This window comes from Mustelus asterias, chromosome 11 (genome assembly GCF_964213995.1).
Source record: "Mustelus asterias chromosome 11, sMusAst1.hap1.1, whole genome shotgun sequence".
Classification (NCBI taxonomy): Eukaryota; Metazoa; Chordata; class Chondrichthyes; order Carcharhiniformes; family Triakidae; genus Mustelus; species Mustelus asterias.
In genome coordinates, this window is record NC_135811.1 from 104628358 (window position 1) to 104647095 (window position 18738).

The window sequence follows — 18738 nt, forward strand, 5'->3', positions numbered from 1 at the left end:
ACCTGAACAGGCGCCGGAGTGTGGCGACGAGGGGATTTTCACAGTAACTTCACTGCAATGTTAATGTAAGCCTACTTGTGACTAATGAATAAATAAATAAACTTAAACGTTTTTTCTCTTCATTATTTGTGGCCATGTCTTCTGCTGGTGAGACCCCAAGCTCTGGAATTTCCTCACTAAACCTCTCTGCCTCTCTCTGTCCTCCTCCAAGACTTTGCCCAAGCCTTTAGACACCCGTCCTGATGTCGCCTTCTTTGGCCTGGTGTCACATTTTTCTCCGCTTACGCTCCTCTAAAACGCCTTGCGATGTATACAAAGGTGCTATATAAATGCAAGCTGTTGTTGTGTCCGAGGAGAAGCAATGTGACAAAGGTGAAACATCCCCCCATCCCTATTCACCCTACACAGTGAGTTCCTCTCATTAAGCAAAACACAAGAAGACAAGACGGTCAGAAGCAATGTGTAGCAGCCTGCAAGCCAAGCGACTGATGAAGGTGAATGGCCATGGGAGGAGCGGGGGGATGGGGAATGAGCTGAAACACAGGTGGCGAATCAGGCACCCTGAGAGGGACGTGCCTGGATATCTGAAGGTCTGTACACCTCTGTTCCGAGCCAGCTCGCTTTTCCAAACTTCCAGGATTGCTCCAGGAGTTTTCCAGTATTACAGATGTCAGCCATGCCTCGGTAGGTAGCGCACTCACCTTCCAAGTTGTGGACTTCAAGCCAGAGACTTGAGCACAAAAATCTATCCTGACATTCAGTGAGGGGGTACAACACTGCAAAAGCAAAACTTCCTTTCTCTTAAATGTATTCATCTCTGGGACACAGCTGCGGTTGGAGGTGGGAGGTCATGTCAGGAACTGGCTAACCAGAGTTCCAAACCCAATGCCGATTGTTGTTAAACTCCTAATGCTACACCTGGCCCCACCACTAATATGCCTTATTCAGACCAGCTCTCTACAGTTCCAAGTCTGAAGAAAACACCAATATTTCTCAAATTCAAAGCCTCACATATTCAGTCATCCTCTTGGTCTTTCCATGTTTGTGTGAACTGTCCGCAATAATTCACCCAACTAGTTGCTCTTGAAGTAGGTGTTTAGACAGCAGACTAATGGGCTAGAGGGAGCAGATGGCAAGTGAGCCTAGTCATGTCCCCATCCACAATCCAGGTAACCAGATTTTCCAACAGGAATCACTGCAAAGTGCCCAGGAGCGGGTACTGTGGCTAATGCCAGTGCCCAGGAGCGGGTACTGTGGCTAACGCCAGTGCCCAGGAGCGGGTACTGTGGCTAACGTCAGCCACACTCTGGTCCAGCAACCTGAACCCCAACTCCAGCGTCCTTGCTGCGGACCTAGACAAGATCAGCAAACTCCATATTGAGCAGGAATAGAACAGTATGTGTCCAGTCCAACAAGAGAGGATGCACTGTTGGACCTGGTTCTTGGAATTGAGTGTCAGTGGAGGGAATCATTATATTGTATGGTTTAGGATGGCGAGAGAAAAGGATAATAGGCAATCCAGAGTAAGAAGAATAAGAGCTGACTTCCATGGGGCAGAAATGGAGCTGGGCTGGTTAGACCGGAATGAAAAGTTGGTGGGGAAAACCGTAACAGAACAATGAGCTACCTTCACAACAGAGATGCTCCAATCACAATCAAGGTGTATGATCTGAAAAGGGAAAGGTAGGGCAAACAAATCCAGAGCTCCTTGGATGAAAAAGGAGATAGAAATTAAGATAGGGAAGAAAAAGTGTCCTTGTGACAAGTGTCAGGTAGAAAGTACAGTTGAGAACCAAGAGAAATATAGAGGGTGAAAAAGCACATTACAGAAGCAAAGAGGGATTATGAGAAAAGATTGGCAGCCAAGATAAAGGGGAATCCCAAATTCTTCAACCGGCATATAAATAGTAAAAGGATGGTAAAAAGAGTAGGACCGATTAAGGGATCTAAAAGGGACCACGTGGAGACAGGGAGCATGGCTGAGGTATTAAGTGAATACCAAGGAGCTGGACGTTACCCAGACTATGGACACAGATGAGCAAACACAGTGGCAGCACTGCTGCCTCACAGCATCAGGGTCCCAGGTTCAATTTCAGCCTTAGGTGCCTGTCTGTGTGGAGTTTGCACATTCTCGCTGCGTGTCTGTCTGGGTTTCTTCCGGGTGCTCCACTTTCCTCCCACGTTCCAAAGATGTGTAGCAAAAACAGAAAATGCTGGAGAAACTCAGCAGATCTGACTGCCATCTGTGGAGTGAGAATAGAGCCAATGTTTTGAGTCAGGGTGTTCAGGTCAGATTCCAGCATCTGCAGTGTTTTGCCTTTCCCAAAGATGTGCGGGTTAGGTGGTTTGGCCATGGTAACTGCACGGGGCTACGGGGTTAGGGCCAGGGGGGTGGGCCTGGGTAAGACGCTCATTTGGAGATTCAGTGCAGACTCGATGGGCTGAATGGCCTCCTTCTGCATTGTAGGGCTCCTATGGAAACTCTGTCCCTAGAAATGTTCAAAATTAATAAGGAGGAAGTGTTGAATAGATTGTCATACTAAAAGTTGATAAGATACTGCGACTGGATGAGATGCATCCGAGAAAGAAAGAGAGGGTGGAAATTGCAGGGGCGTTGGCCATAATCTTTCAATCTTCCCTAGACTCAGGGGAGATGCCGGAGGACTGGACAATTGTAAATATTATGCCCTTGTTCAAAAAAGATTGTAAGGATAGGCCCAGCAATTACAGGCCAGGCGTTTTAACATCAGCGGTAGGCAAGCTTTTGGAAGCAATTATCTGGGATAGAATTAGTCGCATGGGAAAATGTCGGTCGATTAAGGAAAAGTCAGCATGGATTTCTAAAGGGGAAATTGTCTTCAACTAACTTGCTAAGAGTTTTTTGAGCAGGTAACAGAAAGGATTGACGAGGATAATGCTGCTGATGTGGTGTACATGGACGTTCAGAAGGCATTCGATACAGTGCCACACAACAGACTTGCGAGAGAAGTTACAGCTCATGGCAGAACAGGGACAGTAGCAACGTGGATACAAAATTGGCTGAAAATTAGGTAGCAGAGAATAATGGTCAATGGATATTTTTCGCACTGTCGGAAGGTTTGTAGCGACGTTTCTCCGAGGCTGATATTGGGATCCTTGCTTTTCCTGATATATATTAATGATCCAGATTCTGGTGCTCAGGGAACAATTCCAAACTTTGCAGATGACAGAAAACTTAGAAACATTGTAAACTGGTTAGGTGCATGGACCCGAACAGGGAGCGGAGTGTTAGGGTTAGGGTGACCAGGGGAATTGCAGTGTTAACGTAAGCCTTACTTGTGACTGATAAATAAACTTTAAACTTTAACTGTGAAAAGGTCAGTGTAGAACCTCAAAAGGACATAGACTAGCTGGTGGAGTGGTCAGATGAAGTTCAAAGCAGAGAAGTGTGAGGTGATGCATTTTGTCTGGAAGAAATGGAGATAATATAAAACAACGGGTATAATCCTTAAGGGGGTGCAGGAGCAGAGGGACCTGGGTGAATATGTGTATAGATTATTGAAGGCAAAAGAACAGGTGAAGAGGACCGTTAATAAAACATTTAATATTCTGGGCTTTATTAGTAGGAGAATAGAGCACAAGAGCAAAGTGGTTATGCTGAACTTACACAAGATGCTAGTTAGACCTCAGCTGGAGTATTGTGTGTAGTTCTGGGAGCCACACTATAGGAAGGATGTGAACACATTGGAGAGAGTGCAGAAGAGGTTCACAAGAATCGTTCCGGGGTGAGAAACTTCAGTTATGAGGATAGATTGGAGAGGTTGGGACTGTTCTCCTTGGAGAGAAGGCGGCTAAGAGGAGATTTGATAGAGATGTTCAAAATCAGGAGGGGGCTGGATGGAGTAGAGAGGGAGAAACTGTTCCCGCTTGTAAAAGGATCAAGAACGAGAGGGCACAGATTTAAAGTGATTTGCGAAAGAAAAAAAATATTTTCACACAGCGAGTGGTTGGGGACTGGATTGCACTGTCTGGAAGTGTGGTGGAGGCAGGTTCAAGCGTTAGATAATTACTTGAATAGAAACAATGTGCAGGGTTAAGGCGGGTGTCGAGTGGGGGGAGGGGGGGGGGAAAAGAGAGAGAGCAGAGGCAGGGGAATGGTGCTAAATCATGATGATAATTGGAGATCCCATGCAGACACATTGGGCCTCCTTCTGCGCTGTAACAATTCTGTACCTCCGTGATCATATGACCATAAGAGTGACGACACTTCAAAAATCTTTGGGACATCCTAAGGCATGAAAGATGTAATTACAAGTCGTTTCTTCCTTCACTACACAATGGCAGAGCTGTTCAGAAACAGCCTGTTCCTTTGTCCAAACTATTGCACTGGATGCTGTCCGCACAGCTAAGACACGGTTATCTAGCCTCCCTCGCAAGGCAGCACCTTGCGAGGGAGGCTTATCTGCCCACAGAAAATTGCAGTAATCTGACCTGTTACAGAGGCTGGCTGACGGTGGAACATTAAGGGATGTAGACGAATGTGGGAGGGAGTTATGGATCGATGCCACAGATGCAGACGATTGGTTGACACCATTCAAGGGACCGACAATACCGTTGCTGGCCAACTGGTTCCCTGGAGGGCATCCCATCATCCCGCCCATCGTTGGCGTGGTGGAGAACGCGGTTGTTGCCATGGAAGTGCTGGAGACCAGAGTTCCCATGCAGGTCCTGGTCAGCCCGTTAACCTGCTGCTGAATTCCAGGCATCCCGGGGATCTGGAGTGAGACCGGACTTTGCTGCAATGGAGGCAGGGCAGGAGGGGGAGTACTCTGCAGGGACGAAGATGAACTACTTCGACTGTGGCAACCGGAGCGGAGATCCTGCAGAAAGGGAGAGAAGAATCCAATTTAGCTCCATGCGGAGAGTGAATTAATTATCTGATTTGACCCTCAAACAAGAAATATTAATAATCTATGCATTTCTAGAATACTTCATCACAATTCAGTCTATTGAAAAAAAGTGTTCTTTATTCTAGAACAGAGGCTGAGAGATGACATGACCAAGGTCTGTAAAATTATGAAAGAGTTCGATAGAGTTGACATAAAGACTTGTGAGGAATCCAAAGCTTTGGCCATCAGTATTAAATCATAGAATCCTTACAGTGCAGAAGGAGGTCTGCACCGACTACAAACACCCCAAGCCCTATCCCTGTAATCCCTATTTACCCTTGTTAGTCCCCTTGTCACCAAGGGCCAATTTATCACGGCCAATCAACCCAACGCGCACATCTTTGGACTGTGGGAGGAAACTGGAGCACCCGGAGGAAACCCACGCAGACACGGGGAGAACGTGTAAACTCCACCCAGACAGTGACCCGAGGCCGGAATCGAACCTGGCGCTGTGAGGCAGCAGTGCTAACCACTGGGCCACCTAGTTCCTAATAACAGTTCTTAATAAATCCAATAAGGAATGCAGGAGGAACGTCTTCACGCAGTGAGTGAGGAGAATATGGAACTCATATGGAATAGGATGGAGGCACTTTACTAAAACTGGATAAGGGTAAGAGGGAGAAAGCAGTAGAAGGGCATGGCGATAGGGTGGGATAAAGTGAGGCCGGAGGAGGCACGTGCACAGCATCAAAACCAGCACAGGTTGAATGGCCATTTCCTGTGCTACTTGTTCTTATGCATTGAATCACTTCTGAAGTCCAATGACTGCTATTCAGGCAGATGGCGCTGTTTTATGCACAGCAAGATCCCACACAGCAAGGCTGGATGACCCATTAATCTGGTCTTAATTCAGAGAAGAGTGCCAGCCTAGATCGACAAAAAACCTACTGGAGCACCATGGCATCTTTGATGTAACTACGCACACCAGAACAAAAAGAGAACAAACCTTTCACTCATTATTTGCACTTCTGCCTCTGCATCTGGCAGTCGAGGGTTCGAACCCCACTCCAGACAATTCCATCTCCAAATTCAGGGTGGATATCCAAAGGGATACTCATGGCCAGTAGAGTTGTGGGAACCAATAAAATTCTTCGTCCATATATAACTGACCAACTCAATCCTGTTTGACCGTCAGCTCTGTGCTCACTGACCCCCCCCCCACCCCCGGTTAAGCAACGCCTCGAGTTTAAAATCCATGTCTTTGGATTTTCAAACCCATCCAAGGCCTCATTTGGCCTTATTAGTGTAACCAGCTCCAACCCCACAACCCTCCTAGAGTTCGTGCACATCCCCCATTTTCATTTCCTCACCCTTGGTGGACATGCCTTCAGCTGCCTGGGCACTAAGTCCTGGAATTCCCCGCCTATACCTCTCTACATCACTAACTCTCACTCCTCCTTTAAGGTGCTTTGTAAAATCTACCTCTTTGACCGAGATTTTGGTCACCTGTCCTAATATTTCCTGAGGTGATTCATTGTCCAGTTTTACACAGTAACCCTCCTCCAGTGGGATATTTTACTAGGTTGAAGGCACTATTGAATTGCAAGTTGTTGTTGTATCAAGACTGTTCATCAGCTTGCAAATCCTTCCTCTACACGTTGTCCTCCCAGGGAAGAGGGAGAAGCCACATCTCTGAAAAATGAGAGATGGGAGCGGAGTTTAACATTTGATCTTTGGTTCGTTGGACAATGCTGCACCCCCCCCAGTGTTACACCAAAGTTTTACCTAAAGGGAAATGGAGTGTCATTCTTAAACTTAACTCGGAAATTTCACTGCAATCTCCTTGAATGTTAAAAGGTGTAGATTTTCTGACCACTGTTTGTTTTATGAAGATTGAAATTGGAATGGGCCATTCAATCCTTCGAGCCTGTTCCACCGTTCAATTCTATCATCGCTGATTTGTGTCATTAACTCCTCCTACCTGTCTAGCTCCCATTTACCTAAACACGCTGCCTAACAAAAATCTATCAATCTCAGTTTTGATGTTTTTCAATTGCCCCGTCCCCACAACTCCATCCCTTCAAACTTTTTGGTAGCAAGAGTTTGAGAATTCCACTCCCTTTTGTGTGAGGAAGTGCTTCCAGACAACATCCCCGAACAGCCTGACTGTCACTTTAAGGTTATGTCTGGTTGCTGTGGAATAGTTAGGTGTTGACTGACACAGATGCGATGGACTGAAGGGCCTTTGTGTACTGTTAAGCTCCATGACTGTCACTTACACCCCCCCACCCCCCCACCCCCCCCCCCCCCCCCCCCCGTCTGTCTCCCCCCACCTGATGACATTCATTGAGAAATTTGGTGATTTACATATAAAACAGTCTGGTGCAGCCTGAGGGCATCTATTTGAGCAGAATATTGCAAAAAATATTAGACCCCCAAGGTGCAGAAAGCATCTGACATCCCCCCGGCCATGTAGTAAGTACCTCTGATGACGCGGAGAGTGAATTCTCGGTTATGAAGCTGTTCTTCGAAGGGGGACTCTTAGTGCTGTTCAGTAGTTCAGAACTACAAGCTACACCCAGGGGAAGAAACAAGACATTGATTAACAGTCGATCAGAAACACTTGACCAGAATGTCTCCGTGCCTGCCCATCTTAGGACAGAGCAATAGAACCCATCAACCAAAGCGAAAACTCAATCCAATTGCAAAGAACCCAGCTGAGATCAAACTTCCACTGAGGCAAAGCTCACGTCACATCTGCCAGGACATCCTAACAGGTTTCACATCGAATGAACACATCTTTGAAATGTAAATGTTACCGTGTAAGGAAACTCAGCTCCCAATTTGTGCACAGCAAGATCTCACTCGTGGCTCATTGTGGTCAGAATATTTGCTTCTTTAGTTGAAGTGCGTGCGTGGGTCAGGCAGGGAATGTGAATTCGGGAAAGATCCTTCTATGAATGAAACCACAAGATCTCTAATGTTGGAACAAGTTGAGAAGCCCCAACCTTGGCGAGGCTAAGTAGCCAGTTATTACGACGTGGGATTCCCACAAAAAAATCCTCATTGGTTCTCTAGCCAATACTGTTCAGTCTGTGTCCGCTGGTCACTGACCTGCCAGTTAACCCAAGGTATTGGGCATTACATTACAAACATTCTGTTCAACCGTCTGTGAAAACAGAAAATTAGCAGCCTCGCTTGTAAGGTTGAAAGTGCCTTTGGTGAACTCTACATGTTTATAGTACTCAGCAAGGCCAATTCCAGTTCTATTACATGGCAAAATTGTCAGTGTTTTATTGGGACCATAATCTGCCAGTCCATGCACTGGCAAATGAAAGCAAATGGACCAACACAGTCAATCTTAAAATTACTTCTCATTTTCATTCAGTTCTGTCGCCTCTTCTAGATTTATAGAGACAGCACAGATAGGGGCTGTTCAGCCTCATCGAACCTATGCTGCTACTTTTAAAGAGCTACCCAATTAGTCCCATTTCAAGCTCTTTCCCTATAGCCCTGCAATATAGAATCATAGAGGTTTACACTATGGAAACCGTCCCTTCGGCCCAACTTGAGTAAGAAGAGCTAAAAGGGATAATGAAAAAGCATTGGCCAGCAGGATTAAGGAAAATCCCAAGGCTTTTTACACATATATAAAGAGCAAGAGGGTAGCCAGGGAGAGGGTTGGCCCACTCAAGGACAGGGGAGGGAATCTATGTGTGGAGCCAGAGGAAATGGGCGAGGTATTAAATGAGTACTTTGCATCAGTATTCACCAAAGAGAAGGACTTGGTGGATGATAAGTCTGGGAAAGGATGTGTAGATAGTTTGAGTCATGTTGAGATCAAAAAGGAGGAGGTATAGGGGCTCTTGAGAAAAATCAAGGTAGACAAGTCTCCAGGGCCTGATGGGATATACCCCAGAATACTGAGAGAGGCAAGAGAGGAAATTGCTGGGGCCTTGAGAGAAATCTTTGTATCCTCACTGGCTACAGGGGAGGTCCCAGAGGATTGGAGAATAGCCAATGTTGTTCCTTTGTTTAAGAAGGGTAGCAAGAATAATCCAGGAAATTACAGGCCAGTGAGCCTCACATCAGTGGTAGGGAAATTATTGGAGAGGACTCTTCGAGACAGGATTTATTCCCACTTGGAAATAAGTGGACGTATTAGTGAAAGGCAACATGGTTTTGTGAAGGGGAGGTTGTGTCTCACGAACTTGATCGAGTTTTTCGAGGAAGCGACAAAGATGATTGATGAGGGTAGGGCAGTGGATGTTGTCTACATGGACTTCAGTAAGGCCTTTGACAAGGTCCCTCGTGGCAGACTGGTGCAGAAGGTGAAGTCGCATGGGATCAGAGGTGAGCTGGCAAGGTGGGTACAAAACTGGCTCGATCATAGAAGACAGAGGGTAGCAGTGGAAGGGTGCGTTTCTGAATGGAGGGCTGTGACAAGTGGTGTTCCTCAGGGATCAGTGCTGGGACCTTTGCTGTTTGTAATATCTATAAATGATTTGGAGGAAAATCTAACTGGATTGATTAGTAAGTTTGTGGATGACACAAAGGTTGGTGGATTTGCAGATAGCGATGAGGACCATCAGAGGATACAGCAGAATATAGATCAGTTGGAGACTTGGGCGGTGAGATGGCAGATGGAGTTTAATCCGGACAAATGTGAGGTAATGCATTTTGGAAGGTCTAATGCAGATAGGAAATATACAGTGAATGGCAGAACCCTTAGGAGTATTGATAGGCAAAGGGATCTGGGTGTACAGGTACACAGGTCACTGAAAGTGGCAATGCAGGTGGAGAAGATAGTCAAGAAGGCATACGGCATGCTTGCCTTCATCGGCCTGGGTATTGAGTTTAAAAATTGGCAAGTCATGTTGCCGCTTTGTAGAACCTCAGTTAGGCCGCACTTGGAATATAGTGTTCAATTCTGGTCGCCACACTACCAGAAGGATGTGGAGGCTTTGGAGAGGGTACAGAAAAGATTTACCAGGATGTTGCCTGGTATGGAGGGCATTAGCTATGAGGAGAGGTTGGAGAAACTTGGTTTGTTCTCACTGGAGTGACGGGGGTTGAGGGGAGACCTGATAGAAGTCTACAAGATTATGAGAGGCATGGACGGAGTGGATAGTCAGAAGCTTTTTCCCAGGGTGGAAGAGTCAATTACTAGGGGACATAGGTTTAAGGTGCGAGGGGCAAGTTTTAAAAGAGATGTATGAGGCAGATTTTTTACACAGAGAGTGGTGGGTGCCTGGAACTCGTTGCTGGAGGAGGTAGTGGAAGCGGATACGGTAGTGACTTTTAAGGGGCGTCTTGACAAGTACACGAATGAGGTGGGAATAGAGGGATATGGTCCCCGGAAGCGTAGGGGGTTTTAGTTAAGACGGGCAGCATGGTCGGTGCAGGCTTGGAGGGCCAAAGGGCCTGTTCCTGTGCTGTAATTTTCTTTGTTCTTTGTTTGTTTTGTCCATGTCACCCATTTTATTAACCACTAAGCTGGTCCCAATTGCCGCATTTGTAACTATCTAAATGCTTTTTAAACGACAAAATTGTACCCACCTCTACTATCATCTCTGGCAGCTCGTTCCAGACACTCACTACCCTGTGTGAGAAAAAATTGCCCCTCTGGTCTCTTTTGTATCTCTCCCCTCTCACCTTAAACCAATGCCCTCTAGTTTTAGACTCCCTTACCTTTGGAAAAAAATGTTGACTATCTAGCTGATCGATGCCCCTCATTATTTTATAGACCTCTATAAAATCACCCCTAAGTCTCCTACGGTCTCTCTAAGTCTCCTAAAGTCCCAGTCTATCCAGCCTCTCCCATAACTCCTTTTATCTATCCCCTTTTTGAACATTATTACTTAATCTGCTTTCACACCCATTCAGGAAGTGCATTCCTAATCTAAACAACTGGCAGCATAAAGAAAAACCCGCCTCGCCTTCCTTTAGGTTCCTTTACTAATTTTCTTAAAGGTTTGCCCTTTGGTTATTCACCCTCCTGCCAATGGAAACAGCTTCGGCGGGATTCTCCGGCCACGATCACCTGATAACCGGAGATTGCCGCCTGACTTCAATGGACCTTTAGGTGGTCCGCACCCCCCTCCCCCTGCTAGAATTTCAGTGGCGGGTGGAGTTGGGAGAATTCTGGCCCTTATGCTGATTGAACAAATGATACATCAAAGTCTTTATAATTTGGAACATCTCAGTTCGATCTCCTTTAAACCTTGCTGTTTAAGGGAGACCAATAGCATCTTCTCTTATCTCCCTGCGTAACTGAAACACATTGCCCCAAATTAGACACAATACTCCAGCTAAGAGCAAACCAGTGATGTGTAAATATTGGCAGCACAGTAACAGGTTAATGCCGAAGTGTTTCTGCTGCACACAAACAGCATCTCACTTTGCCCTGTCCACAGAATCATCTATTCCTTTCTCCCTCATTGCGTTTAACTAACTTCTCTTTAATGCATGTATCTGAAATAACTCCAGAGGCCAGCGTCCCTACACTATAAGTTCATAAGCTATAAGAGCAGCATTAGGCCATTCGGCCCATTCGATCCACGATTCGATCCTGGCTGATATGCTCCTCATCCCCATTTTCCTCCCTTCTCTCCCTAACCCTTCGACCCATTCCCAATTAAAAATCAGTCTAACTCCTTCTTAAATTTACTCACTGTCCCAGCATCCACTGCACTTTGGAGTAGTGAATTCCACAGATTCACAACCCTTTGGGAGAAGTAGTTTCTCCTCAACTGTTTTAAGTTTGCTACCTCTTATCCTAAGACCTCTTGTCCTAGAATGCCCCACAACAGGAAGCATCCGCTCCACGTCTACTTTATCCATACCTTTTATCATCTTGTATACCTGAATTTGATCTCCCCTCGTCCTTCTAAATTCCAGAGAGTATCGGCCAACCAGATTCTCTTTATTTACAAACTTAATTCCACTCCTAGAGTGTTTCAGTTACAAAGCCAGAATTCAAAGTGTGAGTGGCCCTGACACTCCCATATCTATGTACAGGCAAGGCAATTATGACCTCAACCATGGCGCTCATTCTCCAAGAGGCCGACCTCATGCATCTTGTTGAAGTCATTACAATATACACTACTATATTCACCTCAACTACTCCATGTGGTAGTGAGTTTCACAGTCTAACCACTCTTGGGGTAAGGGAGGCTTCACCTATACATGCGTTACTGAATTTACGATTGACTATCATGTGGTTATACAATTTCATGCAATGTCTACTTTCAAAAACGACACTACTTCTGTGTTAGATTTCATTGGATAAATGTACTGCTCTCTTTCCTCTGTAAATCTTTTCAATGCTCTCTCCCCTCCTGAACCGGGCTTACCTATTGCAACTGACCATTACCTAACATGCGAACCTCAACAGCGAGTGCTGCCAGGCTATCAGACTGAGGAGGGCATCGCACTGGGGTCCTGTACAGGCTTCGGGGATGCTGAATAGCATTTTAAGAGCAGGAGCACCGGCTGATTTCCTTCTTTCTAATTTGAGAACGTTGCCATCAACTAGAACACCCTCAGGTGAGGTTAGTGAAGGCAGTCTGGGAACGTTCCACCTCCGTGACTCAGACTCAGCTCTGAGTCAGAGAGAATGAGCTCAAAAGGGAGTTAACTGTCTTTATTGGACGGACACACTTGAACACAGGAGCGAGGAGGGTTACTCTAATGGTTCAGTGTGCACCTGGTGACAGCTATTCTGGCACCGCGGTGGCACACCAGGACTCGGGCCTCCTGTGGTGTGGCCCAGTCAGCCTCCAATGGGTCACAATTCCTACGCAAAGACTGAAGAGTTCAATGTGTGAGATGGAGCAGCATCTGCCCTGAATCTAGTCTCAAACTTTCAATGCAGCCAATGAACAACAACTGAAAGCAAGGTCGGGGCTAGTTTCCATTGCTTATGGTGGTGGAAGCGAGTGGTTGGGGGTGGGGGGGGGGGGTTTCCTAGATTATTTCCTCCAGATTGAAGCTGGGTTTCTATCTGTCCCAAGGTTACGAGGCTGGGCTTCTTTTCTTTAATTAGGATGTTAATGCCGCGAGAAAGGACAACATGTATTGCCCTCCCGTAATCGCCCTTGAAAGCGTGCTAGTTATCCACTGCCCTGAGTGGCCTGCTAGCACATTTCAGAGGGCAGGCAGGAGCCAACCACAAATTGATATGGATTCACATGTGGAAGGGAGCAGATTTCCTCCCTCAACGTCTTTGGTGAGTGAGTTGGATTTTTGTGACAATCCGATAGTTTCACGGTCACCATTACAGCGACTCGGTTTTTTAAAATTTCAAACCCGTTTCATTAATTGAATTTAAATTCCTTAGTGGCTGTGGTGGGATTTGAACTCATGTCTCTGGATCAGTGGAGGGCAGGCTTCTGGATTACACGTCCTGCAAAATAACCACTACGCTCCTGTTTCCATCTCAGGTGTGTGGTGTACATATGCGCATATCCTGTGGGGCAGGCCGGATGGACCAGTGGGTCTTTTCCTGTCCACCTGTTTCTAAAGTCTGGCCATTTCTCCTACCTGTAGCCAATACCCCCAGTGGGGTCAACTCCAGAATCCGCCCCCCTCCCCCCGCCCCACTCCCAACACCAACGCCCCCAATGATGTCTTGGTTGGCATCGAGAGCTCATAATGATGACCCAGATTGGATTCTTCACAATGCGCGTTGCTCAGTCACGCTCTTGCAGTCACAGAGAAGCGTTCCTTACCGTTCTGGGAGCTGATTAAATGGGAAGAGGGGCCATTGCTGGATGTCACACTGGCGAAGGGGACGGAGAGCTGGACGTTGAGCAGCTGAAGACGCTCTTTCTTTGCAGAGAGATTCATGATCTGCTCCTGTAAACGCCGGTTATCTAACTGAAGCAGGTGCAGTGATTTTAACATGTCCACAACTGGGGGATGAAAAGGAAATTAATTTTAGTGCATTACCTCTCACCCCAGGAATCCACCAAATCCCAACACTGGCAACTCATTCCAGCTTCACGATACCTTGCCCTTTCCTGAGGGGCAAACGTAAGCCTGCTCGAGTGGCGCAGTGAGCATTGGCAGCACAAAGATTTAACATTTAGATGAAACTTTTGTCTCCCACAATACAAAATTGGGTGGGAATTTAAGCTGGGAGGGCACAGGGAGTCTGTAAAGAGATATAGACATGTTAAGTGACTGGGCAGCAAGGTGGAGAATGGAGCATAATGTGAGGAAGTGAGAGGTCATTCTTTTTGGGGTGACAGGGTGGCACAGTGGTTAGCATTGCTGCCTCACAGCGCCAGGGACCCGGGTTCAATTCCCGACTTGGGTCACTGTCTGTGCGGAGTCTGCACGTTCTCCCCGTGTCTGCGTGGGTTTCCTCCGAGTGCTCCGGTTTCCTCCCACATTCTGAAAGATGTGCTGGTTAGGTGCATTGACCTGAACAGGCGCTGGAGTGTGACGACTAGGGGATTTTCACAGTAACTTCACTGCAATGTTAATGTAAGCCTTACTTGTGACTAATCAATAAACTTTACTTTAACAATAGAAAATCAGAATATTATCTGATTCTTCACAATGCGCGTTGCTCAGTCACGCTCTTGCGGTCACAGAGAAGCGTTCCTTACCGTTGCTGTTCAAAGGACAGGGGCGACACGGTGGCACAGTGGTTAGCACTGCTGCCTCACAGCGCCAGGGACCCGGGTTCATGACCCAGGCTTCAGGTATCTGTCTGTGTGGAGTTTGCACATTATCCCCGCGTCTGCGTGGGTTTCCACCGGGTGCTCCGGTTTCCTCCCACAGTCCAAAGATGTGCGGGTTAGGTTGATTGGCCATGCTAAATTGACCCTAGTGTCAGGGGGATTAGTAGGGTAAATATGTGGGGTTATGGGAATAGGGTCTGGGTGGGATTGTGGTTGGTGCAGGCTCGATGGGCCGTATGGCCTCCTTCTGCACTGTAGGGATTCTATGATTCCACGAGACCTGGGCGTACTTGCACAAAGAACTATCCAATTAGTCCCACCCCCAGTTCCTTTCCCATAGCCTCGTAAAGGTTTCTCCTGGAAGCATTTATCCAATTCCCCTTTAAAATCTACTATCAAATCTGTGGCCACCAACCTTTAGGAACATAGGAACAAGAGTAGGCCATTCAGCCCATCAATCCTTTTCCGTCATTCACTATGACCATGGTTGATCATTTTCCACACTATCCCCATATCCCTTTAGGTCATTGTGATTTAGAAATCTCTCAGTCTCTGCTTCATACACAGTCAGTGACTGAGCTTCCACAGTCCTCTGGGGTAGAGAATTCCAAAGATTCACAACCCTCTGAGTGATAAGAAAATCTCCTTTCCTCGGTCCTAAGTCACTTCCCTCTTATTTCAAAATTGTGTCCCTTGGTTCTAGACTCCCCAGCCAGGGGGAAGATCTTATCTGCATCCACCCTGTCTATCTCATCAAGTATTTTGAAGATTTTAGTGAGAAACTCTAGATTGTAAAGTCCCAGTTGCCCCAATCTCACCTCCTGGTCTGGTGAACCTTCGTTGCATTCCCTCTCTGGCAATAATATCCTTCCTGAGATAAGGGGATCAAAACTGTACACAGTACTCTGGGTTCTATTCAATTGAAGCAAGATTTTGCTGCTCCTGTAAACAAACTATCTTGTGATGAAGGCACCATTAATCTTCCTAATTGCCTGCTGCACTGCACGTTAGCCTTCAGTGACTTATTTTCAGATTTTCCTGTGCTTTCCAGATCATAACCACTCACAGCACAGAAAAATCTTTCCTCATCTCATCCTGGCTCTTTTGTCAATTACTTCTGTCTTCTGGTTGCTGTATCTACAACCAATTGGAACAACTTTTCTTTATCATAGAATCCCTAAAGTGCGGAAGGAGGCCATTTGGCCCATCGAGTTCGCACCGACCACTATCCCATGCAGGCCCTATCCCCACAACCACACTTATTCACCCTGCTAACCCCCTGACACCATGGGGCAATTCAGCATGGCCAATCAACTTAACCCGCACATCTTTGGAGTGTGTGAGGAAACCCACGCAGACACGGGGAGAATGTACAAACTCCACACAGACAGTGACCCGAGCCGGGAATCGAACCCGGGACCCTGGCACTGTGAGGCAGCAGTGCTAACCACTGTGCTACCGTGCCACTCACATCTATTTGACAAAGATCCATCATGATTTTCAGCGTCTCTACTACATCTATCCTTAATCTTATGAATAGTAAGGCTAAATAATCCCCATCAACACACATTTCACCTGACTTCACTACACGCAGGCGCGCAGTTGAGAGCTGGGCTCACAGAACAATGGCCTGACGCTGCCCTGTCTGTAACACCGAGTAAGTACTTACTATCAATGCCTCCCTCTCCACTCCAGTGCTTGTCCAGGAGTTCCTCTATGTTGGACGTTGTTTGAGGTACATTCTCCAGCTGATTGGGCATGGTCTGATCATAGAGCATGGACAAGCCACCAATGGGTGAGCTGTAATGTTGGGGGAAGAAAGAGATAAGAGTTAGAATTGAAACTTGAAAGGAACAAGTTCTGATATGGGCAATAGAGCTTTGGATGCAATCAACTGAATACAGAATGGGAGGCTGGCCAGGATTGTGTTTGAATTGTTATGAATTTCCCCTTTATTCATTCATGGGATGTGGGCGTCGCTGGCAAGGCCAAAATTTGTTGTCCATCCCTAATTGTCCTTGAACGGAGTGGCTTGCTAAAAGTCAAGATCTGGAGTCATATGTAGGCCAGACCAGGTAAGAACGACAGATTTCCTTCCCTAAATTACATTAGTAAATCAGGTTGGTTTTTTTTAGGACAATTGGCAATGGTTCCGCGGTCATCATTAGACTCTTAATTCCAGATTTCTTTAAATTGAATTTCACCATCTGCCGTGCTGGGATTCAAACCCAGGTCCCCAGAGCATTACCCTGGGTCTCTGGATTACTAGTCCAGTGGCAATAACACCGGGCCACAAACTCCCCTAAAGTCCAGAGGTAACAAAGGCATTGACGTGAATTTCAGCAGATGAGATAAGGCAAAGTTTAGTCGCTGACGTTCCGGAGATGAACATTAGCCATCCTGGTGATGGTGGGAATGTAATTCGGAAGCTCATCCTCACCCCTTCAATCCTTCCCCTGTCAAACCCGGCACCAAGGTTGCAAATGGTCTAGCCCAACCTCAGGCAGGTGCCGGAGAGGAGGAAGAGTCAGCAGCGAGGGAATGAAGCTTGTGCTTGGGACTGAAATCGAAGGCTTTGGTCTTCCCAATATTTAGTTGGAGTAAATATTTGCTGGGCCAGCATTTATTGCCCATCCCTAGTTGCCCTTGAGAAGGTGATGGTGAGCTGCCTTCTTGAATCGCTGCAGTCCATGTTCTGTGGGTTGACCCTCAATGCCGTTAGGGAGGGAATTCCAGGATTTTGAGCCAGCGACTGCGAAGGAACGGCGATATATTTCCAAGTCAGGATGGTGAGTGGCTTGGAGGGGAACTTGGAGGTGGTGGTGTTCCCATGTATCTGCTGTCCTTGTCCTTTGAGATGGAAGTGGTCATGGGCTTGGAAGTTGCCGTCTAAGGATCTTTGGTGAATTGCTGCAGTGCATCTTGTAGATAGTACACACTGCTGCTACTGAGCGTCAGTGGTGGAGGGAGTGGATGTTTGTGGATGTGGTGCCAATCAAGTGGGCTGCTTTGTCCTGGATGGTGTCGAGCTTCTTGAGTGATGTTGGAACTGCACCCATCCAGGCAAGTGGGGCGTATTCCATCACACCTCTGACTTGTGCCTTGTAGATGGTGGATAGGCTTTGGGGAGCCAGGAGTTGAGTTACTTGCTGCAGTATCCCTAGCCTCTGACCTGCTCTTGCGTTTATGTGGCGAGTCCAGTTGAGTTTCTGGTCAATGGTAACACCAAGGATGTTGACAGTGGGGGATTCAGTGATGGTAACACCATTGAATGTCAAGGGGCAGTAGTTACAGTGTCGCTTATTGGCGATGGTCATTGTCTGGCATTTGTGTGGCGCAAATGTTATTTAGGATCCTTAGGGAGCTTCAGAGGTGCAGGAGTGGGAGGAGAAGCCATTGCAAGATTTGCTAAGCAACAATAGAACCCCAGAAGCAATAATGAGCGAATAACCAGTTAGTTTATACTCTTACTTAAGTGGTGCTTGGTTAAGGGAAGGGTAGTTGGCAGGACACCAGGAGAGATCTGTGTTCTACCTATTGTGGCACATGTCCTTAAACTGGAAAGATGTACGGGACCTTGACGTGCTGGCAGTCAGCTGGGCCTATACAATCTAGTTTCAAAGAATGAGAGGTGATCTCATTAAAACTGAAGTTTTAGGTAATCTATCAAGGGATATGGAGCAAAAGCAGATCAATAGGTCTGGGATGTAGATCAGCCAAGATCCAACTGGATGGTAAGGCAGGTTCAAGAGTCAAATGGCTTTCTCTTGTTCTTAAGTTACCAATGTTGCCTGAATGCCCTGCCTAGTTTTTATGTGATTATGCTTGACATGCATTCTTACATATTAAAACACAGGGATACGAAGTAAAGAAAGATTTACGTTGGAGATAGACTTCCCCTGGAAGAACTTCCTCTGCAGACAAAACTGCAATCATTGTCATCCAGGTCTGGTTCTGAAAAATAGACAAAACAACAGCAGGTTGTCAACTCTGATCCTTACAGCAGAAGTTTGTACATCCACCCAGCCTCAGAGTTTACATTGGGAGCTATCCCTGCTCCCCCAACCCAACAAGCCTCTGAGAACTCTTGTTCACCTCTGTATCCCCCACTTTGCAACCCCCCCACACCTTCCATCACCCCTTCATTGGTTCCAATGCTTTTAATTATCTAGGCACCA

General features: G+C 46.6%; 1 protein-coding gene across 8 annotated transcripts in view; it reads right to left on the bottom strand.

The window, feature by feature from the left end:
- LOC144500760 (protein AF-10-like) overlaps window positions 1-18738 on the bottom strand; it is a 213661-nt gene that overhangs the window by 18148 nt on the left and 176775 nt on the right. For all 8 annotated transcript variants that reach the window (XM_078224169.1, XM_078224166.1, XM_078224162.1 and 5 more), the window contains 5 exons: window positions 18442-18514; window positions 16230-16360; window positions 13601-13783; window positions 7352-7440; window positions 4471-4859 (listed from right to left, as the gene is read on the bottom strand). In XM_078224169.1, the coding sequence (XP_078080295.1) occupies window positions 4471-4859; window positions 7352-7440; window positions 13601-13783; window positions 16230-16360; window positions 18442-18514 (865 nt within the window). The remainder of the gene's footprint in view (window positions 1-4470; window positions 4860-7351; window positions 7441-13600; window positions 13784-16229; window positions 16361-18441; window positions 18515-18738) is intronic.